The sequence below is a fragment of the Salmo trutta genome, chromosome 38 (genome assembly GCF_901001165.1).
Source record: "Salmo trutta chromosome 38, fSalTru1.1, whole genome shotgun sequence".
Lineage (NCBI taxonomy): Eukaryota > Metazoa > Chordata > Actinopteri > Salmoniformes > Salmonidae > Salmo > Salmo trutta.
Genome location: NC_042994.1, coordinates 5,007,144 through 5,022,050, shown reverse-complemented (window position 1 = coordinate 5,022,050; position 14,907 = coordinate 5,007,144). Strand labels below are relative to the sequence as shown.

Here is a 14,907-nt window from a genome sequence, read left to right as displayed (position 1 = left end):
ACACAGAGACTAGAGTAACGTAATGTAGTGTTACCAATGTAACTGACTGGCTAGAGAGGTTACCCAGGGCTAACTCCCAGGTCTGCAACAGAGGCAGCTAGGAGGAAAGTCAGCGGGCAGCATGGCCCCTCCACCCCTCATTGGTAGCCTTGTTGTCAGTGTGACAGAGGGAAGTTGTCAACTCTTCGAGCTGATCTAGATCAGCTGCACTGTCACAGGCTCTCTCATGGGAGAACACAACACTGCAGCCAGACACTACTCAATTGTGAATGACCGTAGCATTTGGCTGTGAAACACACACACACACACACACACACACACACGGTGCACATACACTGACACACACCCACGTACACACACCCGCGTATACACACACACACACACACACACACACACACACACACACACACACACACACAGACACACTCGAAGGCCATCATAGTCCACTCATGTGTAGCGTTCACCAACGAGGCACAGTAAGTCATGTGTTGTGTGTGCCTATGTCATTCCAGGCCTAAATAAACACATCTCAGGGGTGCGTTTAACACCTTGCTCTCAACAAGTGGCCAGCTGAAGCTACCACATGCGCTCTTTCACTGGTTGTTGATTAATAATCATATTATATTCAATAAGCTTTATTTGTCTCCAAGGCCAAGGGGCAATTGCTACTGGACTTAAAATGACATTGCAGATAGCATACATACAACAACAATACTTCATGTAAATAAACGTAATTTGGTCCTTACCCAGAGGGATGCTGTGTTCACTGATAATCTTCTCCTGCACTCTAGAAGGTGAGGGAGCCCATATGTCTATCAGGTTCATAGGACGTGGGACATGTGTTGAATTCTGGATGACTGTAAATGACAAGTGAACTTAAGTTACCTATAAAATCTAGAAGAATAACATCTGTCCAATAATAAACAGGAAACATGGATGACGATTCAAAATCCCGATACTGGCTTATTTTATCAGGAAGTAAAATACTGGACATATTATTTCATAGTGAGAGCAAATGTTCTGTACCTCTAGGAGTCTCAGCCTTGTGCTGCTGTATGTCTGGCTCCATGACCGTTACTTCCCTCCCCACGTCCTCCATCTTGTGTATTACATCCTGGGTCTTGCTGCTTTCACACGCACCAGCGTGATTGGTTAGCGCCAGCTCCTGCGTCGGTGCTCCACTCTTCAGTACTTCAGCTTCCAAACACGTCTCTTCCAAGGCTGCCTTGAACTCTGGGTTGGGGAAATCATCCAGATCTGAACTGAGCTGTTCTGAGGCTACTGGGATGAGTAGCTGTGGATGTGGCTGTGGCTGTGACTGTAGCTGTGGCTGTGGCTGTGGCAGTGACTGGTCTGTGGGGCTGGGGTTTGTGCTAATCTCCCCATCTTTCTCCTCTGTAGGTGTAGGATCCACCCCCCCACCTACCCCACCTCCTCTGCCCAACTCAGTATCCTCTCTCTGGGCTAACTCTTTCTCAGAGCAGGGCCTGGGACTGGGGGTAGAGGTTGATCGTGGAGCCTCCCCCTCTTCCTCCTCCTCCTCCTCCGTAGGATCCTTGTGGAGGTCTGAGGCTGACACGTCCTCATGCTCCTGCAGCTCAGGGAGGTCCGGTTCGATGATGGAGTCGTCCTCTCCTACCTCGTCCACTGTGACCAGCTCCTCCATGTTCTTGGGGTACCAGCACTCACCCTCCGTGTCGTCCCCACTCTCCCACTCCTCCGCCTCGCTGTCTTTTTCACTCTCATGTTTGCCACTTCGTTGAGGAGAAACAGACTTCTCTTTGGATCGCTGATCCTCAGCGGTTTCTCCCTGTAATGATACGGCATTTGTTTGTAAATAAGATATAATGTACATGTCCAACTTCTGTTTTACGTATAAATCTTACTTACTTAAAAAAAAATCCTAGCACTTACGTTATTTTCAGTAATCTCTATTTCCAGTTTCTCCGTTCCGTGTCTCATGGTGGGTTTCTTGCTCCTTCCCCGTGTCGGGGACACTCCTCTCTGTCTTCTGTCTTCTCCTGTCCTGGTGGGTAGAGACTCCTCTCCCAGCTCTGACTCTGAGTGTCTGGATCTGTGGTAGTCCCCTCCATCCCTCCTCTTTGACATGACTCTCCCCTCCTCATGTCTCTGGTACTGTGGCCTCATGGGCTTCTCTGACTTGTACACGTGTTGTGTTTTGTAGGAGTCCTCATCCATGTTCCTGTACGAAGGGAAGGGGGGCATCCCCTGAGGGCTACCCCGCGGGTGGGGGTACCAGTCTCCCCCCCTGTTTCCCCCCCTCATCCCCTCCCCACTTCCTCCTCCTCTTTCGTCCGCTGATCTGGGACTGATCCGGTCTCGGTCGGAGGGTTTCAGGTACGGCTTGTTCCGTCGATCCTGCATCCTCCCGTTCAGCCTGTCGTCATCCTCTGTACCTCCGTTCCTCCATGGCACCTCCTCCCTTTCCCTCTCTCGTTCTCTGGCCTCATCCCCCTTTCTCATGTGTTTGGCGGTCCAGGAGCCCCGTTCCGGGCCTCCTCGGCAGGGTGCCCCCTGCGGGCTGTGGGCTGAACTACAGGAGGTAAAGCTGGGGCTGTGGGAGCGAGGGCTCAGAGAGCGGCTGATAGGACTACGGGACCGCGCTCTCTCTGGCATGTAGCTGGGAGGAAATAATAGAATTAATATGCAGTTTGTAGTCAGGAAGTAGTGTTGGATAATTTCATCCATTATTTGTCGTCTTCTTCAGGGGATCGAAGAAGACAATCGCATATTACAACAAAATATTGCCGCTAAGAAAATGTACAAGGAAAGAATGAAACAAGTCGCCTTACTGATCATTCTCCTGCATCTCGTCCCTTTCCCTCAGAGAGTTGATATCCTGGATGATTGAATCAACGTCTTTACCTGGTTTCTGTATGAACAGAGCGTTTTACACCATAATATGATACTGTACAGTAGATACAGAACACAGTTGGTGTGAGCTAAATAACAACTGTAATAAACATTTCAACACCACAATGTCAACCCAGTACAACTCACCTTGAGCTGAAGCTCCTTGTATCTCTTGGACATCCTGATCAGTAGTTTCTGATCGTTGATCGTGGCTGGAGTCAGCTGGTAGTATTGAACCATAGCCTGGGCCGCCTCAATGTACGCCATCTCCACAAACGCCTGTGGAGTGAAGAAGAGGAAGAGGAAGAATACTTTATTGATCCATTTTCCCTTACAGTCCAAGAAAATGTGTCTTACATTTACCCCAACCCCTTCAAAAGGCAAACACACACACACAGGTTGGAGATGTTTGCGCAGAGGGTATTCACAGTGCAGGCTGCAACACCCCATGCAGACTTTAGGGCTTAAGTGCCTTGCTAAAGGGCACAACGGCAGTTGAGTGGAGTGAGAGAAAGACACCAGTGTTAGACAACTGTTTGTGACAGTTTAACGTCCTTTTTTTCAAATAACATTTTTGCAATAACATATGTCAAACAAGGTGCGAGCAAATCTTCTATATCCCAGCCAGGTTATCATATTTCATTGGCATCATAAATCAAAAAGACAGTTACAATCTGCTCAGATACATTTCTGGGTAACCAACACCCATGATTTTAGTGTAGTCGAGCCCCTTGAATGTGACGTGGGTGACATTAATGAGTCATTTTAATACAGTGTCTGATAAATGAAATTCTAGAGACTGAGTGAGACATCATGTTCTGTGATAAAATGGTTGGATGGACCGTAGGAAAAAATACATCATTATCACATTACAATGGAAAATGGTCCATGAGAAAAAGGCATCTTCTCGTATTACAAGATAATATGAAGTGGAAACAATTCATCTGGTCCATAGCAACACAGGGGTACTGGTCCATAGCAACACAGGGGTACTGGTCCATAGCAACACAGGGGTATTTGTCCATAGCAACACAGGGGTATTGGTCCATAGCAACACAGGGGTATTTCAAGACATTAGAGAACTGCTCCAGTTGTCAAGGGCATTGACCCTTTTCTCCCAACAAATATATGTGACTAATATTGTGACTAGACTCCACAGGAGAGCAGTAGACGTTAGTGAGGGTAACCGAGGGTTATTTCAAGACGTTCGCAAAGGGCCACACGTCCTTTGGTTTGCGTTTCTCCATGGCAGTTCTTTGTTCATTGAAGTGTGACTTGACTCCTTAGTGGTGCTGTATACATTAGTGAGTATTTGTTCTGCAGTGATATCCCACAGGGCTAATGGCAGTAGCTGTGAGGGTAAAGCGAAACCACAGGTTTGTTCTTTGAGGCATTTCCAACGACTAGGGCTCACTGTGAGGAGTCTGTCGGGATAGGCCTCAGTCATTAAGTTAATCGTTTAATTAATCTTTTAATAATCATCAGGTAAGACCAAAAACGAACTCACTTTTTGGCCATTCTGGGACTGGAGGACTGGAGTTGTGTGCTTGTGTTTGGCGTTGTGTGCTTGTGTTTGGAGAGAATAACATTGTACTGTACCTGGTGGGTAGAGCGCATGAGGATGTAGTTGGTGACTTTCCCGAAGGGCAGTCCCAGGTTGATGACATCATTCTCTGTGCAGCTGCCCTCGGGGAGGTTGCAGATGTGGACGACCCGTCCTGTGATTGATTTCCTGGGTGGAAATGGCTAAAATAAAGAGAAAAATGCATCAGTATGTTTATTACTGTTAAAACATCATACAATTCGTGTAATATTTCACTGTATTTCGTGGATTATTTACACTAGTAAAAGTCTGATTAAAATAATCAATTACAGGTATGCTCTTATCTAAAATGACAAATATGAAAAAACATGTCCGCTTTTAAGAAAACAGCAAAATGATCTGAGAAATGATCAGACAGAAATGCAGTCCATTCTAGGCTGTTGCTGTCTTCTTCCCTCTTTTTGGAAGACTTTTAAGGTCAATGAAAATATTTGAACCTACTTCAGCCACAGACTGTAGACCTAGACTAGACTGTGGGGAACTATTTCCTCTCTAATGTCAAAGCACTTCAACATTATCACTCACACTCAGCTACAGAATGTGATGTATCCCTCCACTCTTAGAGCGTATCCCTCCACCTCAGTGGCTCTGATATAAATAGATCCCTGGTGAAGTGACACGATCGCCGTGACAGCGTGACAATGATAATGAGAGCTTTCTCGCTTGGATTTGGGAACATGTCAGCTGACCATGTACACACACACGCACACACACACACACACACACACACATCCCAGTCATCTTTGTCACTAATCCCTCTGGATTGCCAGAGGGCAGCATAGCCTCGTGGTTACAGTGTTGGACTAGTACCCAAAAGGTTGCAAGATTGAATCCCCGAGCTGACAAGGTACAAAATCTGTCGTTCTGCCCCTGAACAAGGCAGATAACCCACTGTTCCTAGGCCATCATTGAAAATAAGAATTTTTAACTGACTTGCCTAGTTAAATAAAGGTAAAATATAATAAAAATAGCAAGCCCTGCTGCTCCTCTCCTCCTACCTCCTCCCTCAGAGTGGTGAAACTTACACCCAGGGGCAGCACTCTGCTCTGAGGTAAAAACCATTGGCTTCTCGTCTGACTGACTAATGGCCAACAAAGTAAGTGAATGAAGAGGGCGTCAATACTTTTCCCTAACAGCTAGGACACCAGATGTAATGGGAATCAGCATCGTGGGTCAACCTATGGAATATATCAACCACTGTGTTGTTCAGTTGATACAGCACTGGATGTACAGTAACATATGGTACTGTACACTTCTCAGACATTTAATGTTCACTTACAGGAAGACATTCAACATATCTTTATTTTTTATGTATCTGTAATCTTTAATTCTGCATTGTTGGAAAAAAGACCCGTAACTAAGTATTTTGCTGTTAGACTACACCTGTTGTTTACAAAGAATGTGACAAATACAATTTGATTTGATTTGGATTTGGAAATTCCAGGCCAAACCGGGATCGTTCCTAACCCTAACTTTCACCTTCAGATCACTTCAAAGCAAAATGTGTTTATGTGTCACATAAAACAGCACTGACAGACAGTCCCTGACGCCCGGGGTTTTGGGTGACCATGATATTACCCAGGACGGTCATAAATCCCTCCATGTTCTCCCCTAATCTCTGCCCTCTCTACTGTACAATATGTCAGTTAGTGCTGAATTTCTTCAGATCAGATTTATAAGAACAACAACACTGCAGCCTATCAGACCTGATCTGTCCGTAACCATGACATTACCCCAGAGACGGGCTACCCAGCTAGCCTGATAGACAGTTCCCCTCTTACCTCTACCCTTTGTCCTCTCTGCCTTCTGTAAAATGTCCGGTAGTGCTGGATTTCTTCCGAGAATATTCCCTTTACATGTAAGAACAACACTGTAGCCTGACTAGGGTTGCAAAGGGAGGGTATATTAGTGGTAACTTTCTAAGTTTACCAGTACACTACCAGAATTTTGGTAACTTTCAAGGCATTTATGGAATTTTATAGTGGCCTTTTTAGGTACCGTAATTTCCGGACTATAAGCCGCAACTTTTTTCCCAGGCTTTGAATGTCGCGGCTTAAACAATGACGCGGCTAATATATGGATTTTTCCAGCTTTGAATTTTTTTTCTCCAAAAACGTGCTCAGTTTTTTGGCGGCATGAAGCTTTCATTAGACCAATGAAATTGCCGAACGGGTTAAGGTCAAACAACTATTTTTGTTTACTGTTTAGATTAAATCGAGCGCTCTCAAACTTCCCATCATTCTGATTACGGTAGTCATTTTGTCACCCTGATTCCTGGGGGCACAACAAAGTATTTGCAGCCACTCGACATCAGTGTAAATCGTGCATTTAAGGTGGCCTCCGTGTTCAGCGGGAGGCTTGGATGACAAGTGGGGAGAAATCCTTCACTAAAACGGGCCGCATGCGAAGAGCAACTTATGGTCAAGTCTGCCAGTGGGTCCAGACAGCGTGGAGTATTGTCAAAAAATCCACTATCATCACCGGGTTTCGAAAGGCCGGACTGCTGCGTGTTGAAGAGGGCTCAGCGGGGGATTTGCCTCCGGATGAAAGTGTCGAGAGCGACAATGAAAACGATCCAATATCGGATGAAGCAATTCTGAGGCTATTCAATAGTCCGGAAATTACGGTATTTAAGATTATCTCTAACATAATAAAATAAGATGATTTAAAAACAGAGAAATAGAATGACAAAGCTGTACAACATGCTAAATATAAACCATCAACTTAGTGAATACCATTGGTGTTAAATATGAGCATTTCAGCATGAAGTATCCTTTATTTATTTTTACACACAGTTATTTATTTTACTATGCCAATATGTCTTTGTTGTAAATGTTTTGTCGCCAAACTAGTGGCAGTTGTGAAAAAGTCAATAGTTGGAAGAGTTGCAGAGTTAATTGAAAATAATGCTATTGTTGATTAGAAGCTTTTTTCATTAGTTAGGCTATTCTCTCTTGAAACTGGACAATATGGATACATATATAAAAAATGACTACTTTAAAAAAAGGTTATTCGAGTATAAATTACCAAAGTTACCATAGACTGCCAGAGATTACCTGTTAATTACCAAAATTACTGAAAGTTCTGTTAACTTATGTAAATTACCGGTAGTTTTGCAACCCTAAGCCTGACGGGCCTAAACTGTCCTTAACCATGATACTACCCAGAGAACCATGATTCTACCCCAGTGACGGGCCGTCCAGCCTGCCTGACAGACAGACACACATGTGGGACAGTCTGGGATCTGATTCTCCTGGGTCTGGGCCTGTCAGTAACTGTAGCCAGGGCCAGGGATGGTGTTGTTTTTATAAGGAACTTGTACAGAGGAAATCTAGCACCCCCGTAACGTCCCTGATGCGAGTTTGAGTAATGCCCAACGATCTTCTGTAAACTAACTTAACTGTCTTGTTAAGAAAATCAAACTTGCATTGTGCTTGATGGTCCCTATACACCAGGTCACAGGCTAAAATGGGGGAACTCTTACCAGTGTATCTGTATAGCTACCTATTTCCACTAAGGAACACTGCTACATTTGATAGTAGACAGAAAACTAGACCATACTAGTAGATGTGATGAGTTGGGAAAGTTGTGTCAAAAGAACATTGCTACTATGCTGCTACCCTATAATCCTTCCCTCACCCCAAGATTAGAACCAAGATGTTACACCACAAGATTAGAACCAAGATGTTACACCACAAGATTAGAACCAAGATGTTACACCACAAGATTAGAACCAAGATGTTACACCACAAGATTAGAACCAAGATGTTACACCACAAGATTAGAACCAAGATGTTACACCACAAGATTAGAACCAAGATGTTACACCACAAGATTAGAACCAAGATGTTTCACCACAAGATTAGAACCAAGATGTTACACCCCAAGATTAGAACCAAGATGTTACACCACAAGATTAGAACCAAGATGTTACACCACAAGATTAGAACCAAGATGTTACACCACAAGATTAGAACCAAGATGTTACACCCCAAGATTAGTAGGTAGTTTATGTGAAGAACATTGCTACTGTGCTGCTACCCTAGACTAATCCGCTATCCCCAATGTTAATCTATCCAAAGCCCTGATTGCCTACAGGGTTAAATAACTGTCGTTTAACTGCCTCTGGCACGCCACCTGATTTTAACGGTTTCAGATATGAGAGTGATAATTCTATTAGCGGCTCTGTGCCAACTACCACTAGGCTAAGCTAGCTAGCTAGCGTGCACACACACACACACACACACACACGAAAGGTCACAGCAGCCCAGTCAGTAAACAGCTACAAAAATAGACAGCAACAGGCTGTTAATGTCCTTGAGGTGAAAGAGGGAACAAGAGTCTTGCCACCGGTCCGGCCGGTCATCGGGGTTGTATCAGTCAGAGTGTTTGCCTTGTAAATATGTGGTCCAGCGATCTGGACACTTGTTCATGCTTTTACATCCTTTGGATCCATAAATTGAGGGTCAAACAGTATCTGTTTCTGGGCTTGGGGAAGATGTTGATGCTTCTAAATCACAGATCTTGGATCAGATTACCCTAGTCATAAACCATTAGGAGGATGACTGTCTGACCTTGTATCAGTGGTTATGGGCTAGACTTGTTCATACTTTTATACAGCCTGAGCCTTACCCCTGACTTGAGGGTCATACAGTGTAAATGTTCTTGGGCTGTGGAAAGGTGTCAACACTTCTTAAACACAGCTCTAGCATTTTTTTTATTTAACCTTTATTTTACTAGGCAAGTCAGTTAAGAACAAATTTGTATTACAATGGCAGCCTAGGAACAGTGGGTTAACAGTGGGCTTGATCATGGGCAGAACGACAGATTTTTACCTTGTTAGCTCGGGGATTCGATCTAGCAACCTTTCGGTTACTGGCTCAACGCTCTAACCACTAGGCTACCCGCAGTAGCAATGACATTACCCCTTGCTTCAATTTTAACCATTGGAAGGGCCTGACATTGTATCAGTGGTTAAAGACAATTTCTTTACTATAAATCTATGTACTGTAGTGTATTGCAGATTAAAATAATATATTATTTCAAGCCATAATCCCCAAAAGGACCAAAAGGTCCTTACGTTGACATTGGACATTGTTAGTGTGTATATTACTAATTTAGCTGATCTACAACAGCTGTGGATGGACTGGAGTGTTGCTGTTGATTAGTGTGTGGAGGCTGAAAATGGCAGATGATTTACACATCTCGTAAACATGTGTAATTTCCATTTCCATCATTTAGCAGACGCTCTTATCCAGAGCGACTTACAAATTGGTAATGCGATGCTACTGGCGGCAGAGAAGTCAGGCGCAGGAGAGCGGAAACTGATTTACAGTGGTTGTGTTTAATAACCATAAACCACCGTCAACAGAATAATACAATCAATGGGTCAAACAAAACCCGGTAAATACCAGCATACTGTGCACAAGCACTACAACAAACAATTACGGACAAGGACATGAGGGGGGGACAGAGGGTTAAATACAAAACATGTAATTAATGGAATTGGAACCAGGTGTGATGGAAGACAAGACAAAACCAATGGAAAATGAAAAGTGGATCGGCGATAGATAGAAGGTTGGTGATGTCGACCGCCGAACGCCGCCCGAACAAGGAGAGGGACCAACTTCGACGGAAGTGGTGACAGTACCCCCCTTTGACGAGCAGCTCCAGCAGCGCGTCAACACCGGCCTCAGGGACGACCCGGAGGGCGAGGCGCAAGGCGATCCGGACGAAGACGGTGGAACTCCTGCAGCATTGAAGGGTCCAACATGTCCTCGACCGGAACCCAGCACCTCTCCTCCGGACCGTACCCCTCCCACTCCACGAGATACTGAAGGCCCCTTGCCCGGCGCCTCGAATCCAGTATGGAGCGAACGGAGTACGCCGGAGCCCCCCCGATGTCCAGAGGGGGCGGAGGAACCTCCCACACCTCAGACTCCTGGAGCGGGCCAGTCACCACCAGCCTGAGGAGAGACACATGGAACGAGGGGTTAATACGGTAATCGGGTGGAAGCTGTTACCTATAACAAACCTTGTTCACTCTCCTCAGGACTTTAAATGGCCCCAGAAACCGTGGACCCAGCTTCCGGCAGGGCAGGCGGAGGGGCAGGTTTCGGGTCGAGAGTCAGACCCGGTCCCCCGGTGTTCACTGCGGTGGCGATCTGCGTTCTTCTTTTGGCGTGTCACTGCCCGCTGAAGGTGGACACGGACGGCTTCCCATGTCTCCTCAACGTGCTTGAACCAGTCGTCCCCCGCAGGAACCTCGGTCTGATTCTGATGCCAAGGCGCCAGAACCGGCTGGTACCCCAGTACGCACTGGAAGGGAGAGAGGTTAGTGGAGGAGTGGCGGCGCGAGTTCTCTGCCATCTCGGCCCAGGGCACAAACGCCGCCCACTCCCCCGGCCGGTCCTGGCAATAGGACCACAGAAACCTACCCACATCCTGGTTCACTCTCTCCACCTGCCCATTACTCTCGGGGTGAAACCCTGAAGTAAGGCTGATCGAGACCCCCAGACGTTCCATGAATGCCTTCCAGACCCTAGACGTGAACTGGGGACCCCGATCAGACACTATATCCTCAGGCACCCCTTAGTGCCGGAAGACGTGTGTAAACAAGGCCTCCGCTGTCTGTAGGGCTGTAGGGAGACCGGGCAGAGGGAGGAGACGACAGAACTTAGAGAAACAATCCACAACGACCAGGATCGCGGTGTTAGCCTGTGAGAGTGGAAGATCAGTCAGAAAATTCACCAACAGGTGCCACCAAGGCCGCTGTGGAACGGGTAAGGAGTGTAGCTTACCTCTGGGCAAGTGCCTAGGAGCCTTACACTGGGAGCACACCGAGCAGGAGGAAACATAAACCCTCACATCCTTAGCCAGTACCTCCCGCTCAAACAGCGCACTGTCCGACCAATCCCAGGATGACCAGAGGAGGGTGACATGTGGGCCCAATAGATCAATCGGTCATGAACAACAGACTGGACGTACAGACGCCCAGCGGGACACTGGACAGGAGCGGGCTCTGCACGTAACGCCTGCTCTATGTCCGTGTCCAGCTCCCACACTACCGGCGGGGAGTATGGGAGTGGGATCGTACGTCCTCTGTACGTCCTCGTACGTCCTCTGTACGTCATCTGTGTCATACAGCTGGGACAATGCGTCTGCCTTTACGTTCTGGGAGCCTGGTCTGTAGGAAAGGGTAAACACAAAACGGGTGAAAAACATGGCCCACCTTGCCTGGCGAGGCTTCAGTCTCCTCGCTGCCCGGATGTACTCCAGATTGCGGTGGTCAGTCCAGATGAGAAAAGGGTGTCTAGCCCCCTCAAGCCAATGTCTCCACACTTTCAAGGCCTTGATGACAGCCAACAGCTCCCGGTCCCCAACGTCATAGTTTTGCTCCGCCGGGCTGAGCTTCTTTGAGAAGAAGGCACAGGGGCGGAGCTTCGATGGCGTACCCGAGTGCTGAGAGAGCACCTCTCCTATCCCAGCCTCGGACGCGTCCACCTCCACTATGAACGCCAAAGAAGGATCTGGATGGGCCAGCACGGGAGCCGAGGTAAACAGAGCCCTCAGGTGACTAAAAGCCCTGTCCGCCTCAGCCGACCACTGCAAATGCACCGGGCCCCCTTCAGCAGTGAGGTAATGGGAGCCGCTACCTGAACAAAACCTCGGATAAACCTCCGGTAGTAGTTGGCAAACCCTAAGAACCGCTGCACCTCCGTTACCATGGTGGGAGTCGGCCAATTACACACGGCTGAAATGCGGTCACTCTCCATCTCCACCCCTGAGGTGGAAATGCGATACCCTAGGAAGGAGACGGATTGCTGGAAAAACAAGCATTTCTCAGCCTTGACGTACAGGTCATGCTCCAACAGGCGACCATGCACCCTGCGCACGTGGGACACATGCTCGGCGCATGTAGCGGAGTATATCAGAATGTCATCAATATACACCACTACACCCTGCCCGTGCAGGTCCCTGAAAATCTCATCTACAAAGGCTTGGAAGACTGATGGCGCATTCATCAACCCGTACGGCATGACGAGGTACTCATACAGTGAGGGAAAAAAATTTGATCCCCTGCTGATTTTGTACGTTTGCCCACTGACAAAGAAATGATCAGTCTATAATTTTAATGGTAGGTTTATTTGAACAGTGAGAGACAGAATAACAACAAAATAATCCAGAAAAATGCATGTTAAAAATGTTATAAAATGATTTCCATTTTAATGAGGGAAATAAGTATTTGACCCCTCTGCAAAACATGACTTAGTACTTGGTGGCAAAACCCTTGTTGGCAATCAGAGGTCAGACGTTTCTTGTAGTTGGCCACCAGGTTTGCACACATCTCAGGAAGGATTTTGTCCCACTCTTCTTTCCAGATCTTCTCCAAGTCATTAACGTTTCGAGGCTGACGTTTGGCAACTCGAACCTTCAGCTCCCTCCACAGATTTTCTCTGGGATTAAGGTCTGGAGACTGGCTAGGCCACTCCAGGACCTTAATGTGCTTCTTCTTGAGCCCCTCCTTTGTTGCCTTGGCCGGGTTTATTGGGTCACTGTCATGCTGGAATACCCATCCACGACCCATTTTCAATGCATTTTCAATGCCTCGTCCATCGTCCCTTTGATGTGGTGAAGTTGTCCTGTCCCCTTAGCAGAAAAACACCCCCAAAGCATAATGTTTCCACCTCCATGTTTGACGGTGGGGATGGTGTTCTTGGGGTCATAGGCAGCATTCCTCCTCCAAACACGGCGAGTTGAGTTGATGCCAAAGAGCTCCATTTTGGTCTCACCTGACCACAACATTTTCACCCAGTTGTCCTCTGAATCATTCAGATGTTCATTGGCAAACTTCAGACAGGCATGTATATGTGCTTTCTTGAGCAGGGGGACCTTGCCGGCGCTGCAGGATTTCAGTCCTTCCCGGTGTAGTGTGTTACCAATTGTTTTCTTGGTGACTATGGTCCCAGCTGCCTTGAGATCATTGACAAGATCCTCCCGTGTAGTTCTGGGCTGATTCCTCACCGTTCTCATGATCATTGCAACTCCACGAGGTGAGATCTTGCATGGAGCCCCAGGCCGAGGGAGAATGACAGTTATTTTGTGTTTCTTCCATTTGCGAATAATTGTACCAACTGTTGTCACCTTCTCACCAAGCTGCTTGGCGATGGTCTTGTAGCCCATTCCAGCCTTGTGTAGGTCTACAATCTTGTCCCTGACATCCTTGGAGAGCTCTTTGGTCTTGGCCATGGTGGAGAGTTTGGAATCTGATTGATTGCTTCTGTGGACAGGTGTCTTTTATACAGGTAACAAACTGAGATTAGGAGCACTCCCTTTAAGAGTGTGCTCCTAATCTCAGCTCATTACCTGTATAAAAGACCTGGGAGCCAGAAATCTTTCTGATTGAGAGGGGGTCAAATACTTATTTCCCTCATTAAAATGCTAATCATTTTATAACATTTTTGACGTGTTTTTCTGGATTTTTGTTGTTGTTATTTTGTCTCTCAGTGTTCAAATTAACCTATCATTAAAGTCCTTACTAATGGACTACGGTCAAATAGCTTCTCTATACACAGAGGTACCAGACAGCGCTGTCCTCTGTCCCCCCTCCTATTTGCACTTGTTATGGAACCACTGGCCGAGGCCATCAGGGTAACGCCTGCTATACAGGGGCTGCTCATTGGTGATGTTCACCATAAAATAAGCTTGTATACTGATGATGTCCTGATATTTATTTCTAATCCCGAGACTTCAATCACATCTCTGATTAACACTATTGAGTTATTCAGCGAATTCTCAGGCTACAAGATTAACCTAACTAAATCAGAGGCTATGCCACTTGGTAACCTTCACTCTGTACCTAACACTTCTCCCCCCTTCCCTTTTAAATGGTCTCCCTCAGGTTTTACGTATCTGGGTATATTTGTAACTCCTAAATTCCAACAAATGTACAAAGCCAATTTTGTTCCCTTGTTTGACACAATAAGACAGGATCTGGAGCGCTGGAACTCTCTTCCGATTTCATGGTTGGGTAGAATATCCCTCTTGAAAATGAACATTTTACCTAGGCTACTTTACCCAATCCAAATGATCCCAGTATTACTCTCCAATAAGGTAATAAAGGATGTAAATGGATGGCTAAGTTCCTTTATATGGAGTAAACGCAAGCCAAGACTTAAGATGGCAATATTGCAGCTGCCAAATTCTATGGGTGGCTTGGATCTACCCAATATCAGGCTCTATCAGTGGTGTGCCCACCTATGTTATATCTCAGACTGGATCACAAAAGATGACTCCTCTATTTGGTTAGACATTGAGACTTCTCTTTCAAAATACCCTTTACAGGACCTTTTGTTTCTCACAAGTTTCAAGTCTGTAAAAGATCACTGTAACAACCCCATTACACTTAACACACTCAAAGTATGGAGGTC

The 14,907-nt window shown here is 46.3% G+C and overlaps 1 protein-coding gene and 1 non-coding gene across 2 annotated transcripts in view; both read right to left on the bottom strand.

The window, feature by feature from the left end:
* The window catches only part of LOC115177859 (RNA-binding protein 20), an 80,535-nt gene that overhangs the window by 3,627 nt on the left and 62,001 nt on the right, over positions 1 to 14,907 (bottom strand). Inside the window, exons 7-12 of the mRNA XM_029738852.1 lie at positions 4,474 to 4,620; positions 3,022 to 3,153; positions 2,814 to 2,893; positions 1,915 to 2,641; positions 1,027 to 1,810; positions 747 to 857 (exon numbers count right to left, since the gene is read on the bottom strand). Coding sequence (XP_029594712.1) covers positions 747 to 857; positions 1,027 to 1,810; positions 1,915 to 2,641; positions 2,814 to 2,893; positions 3,022 to 3,153; positions 4,474 to 4,620 — 1,981 coding nt within the window. The remainder of the gene's footprint in view (positions 1 to 746; positions 858 to 1,026; positions 1,811 to 1,914; positions 2,642 to 2,813; positions 2,894 to 3,021; positions 3,154 to 4,473; positions 4,621 to 14,907) is intronic.
* LOC115179045 (small nucleolar RNA SNORA18) lies at positions 4,185 to 4,318 on the bottom strand. Its single transcript, XR_003872809.1, has one exon. It is a non-coding gene; the product is annotated as a small nucleolar RNA SNORA18 (small nucleolar RNA).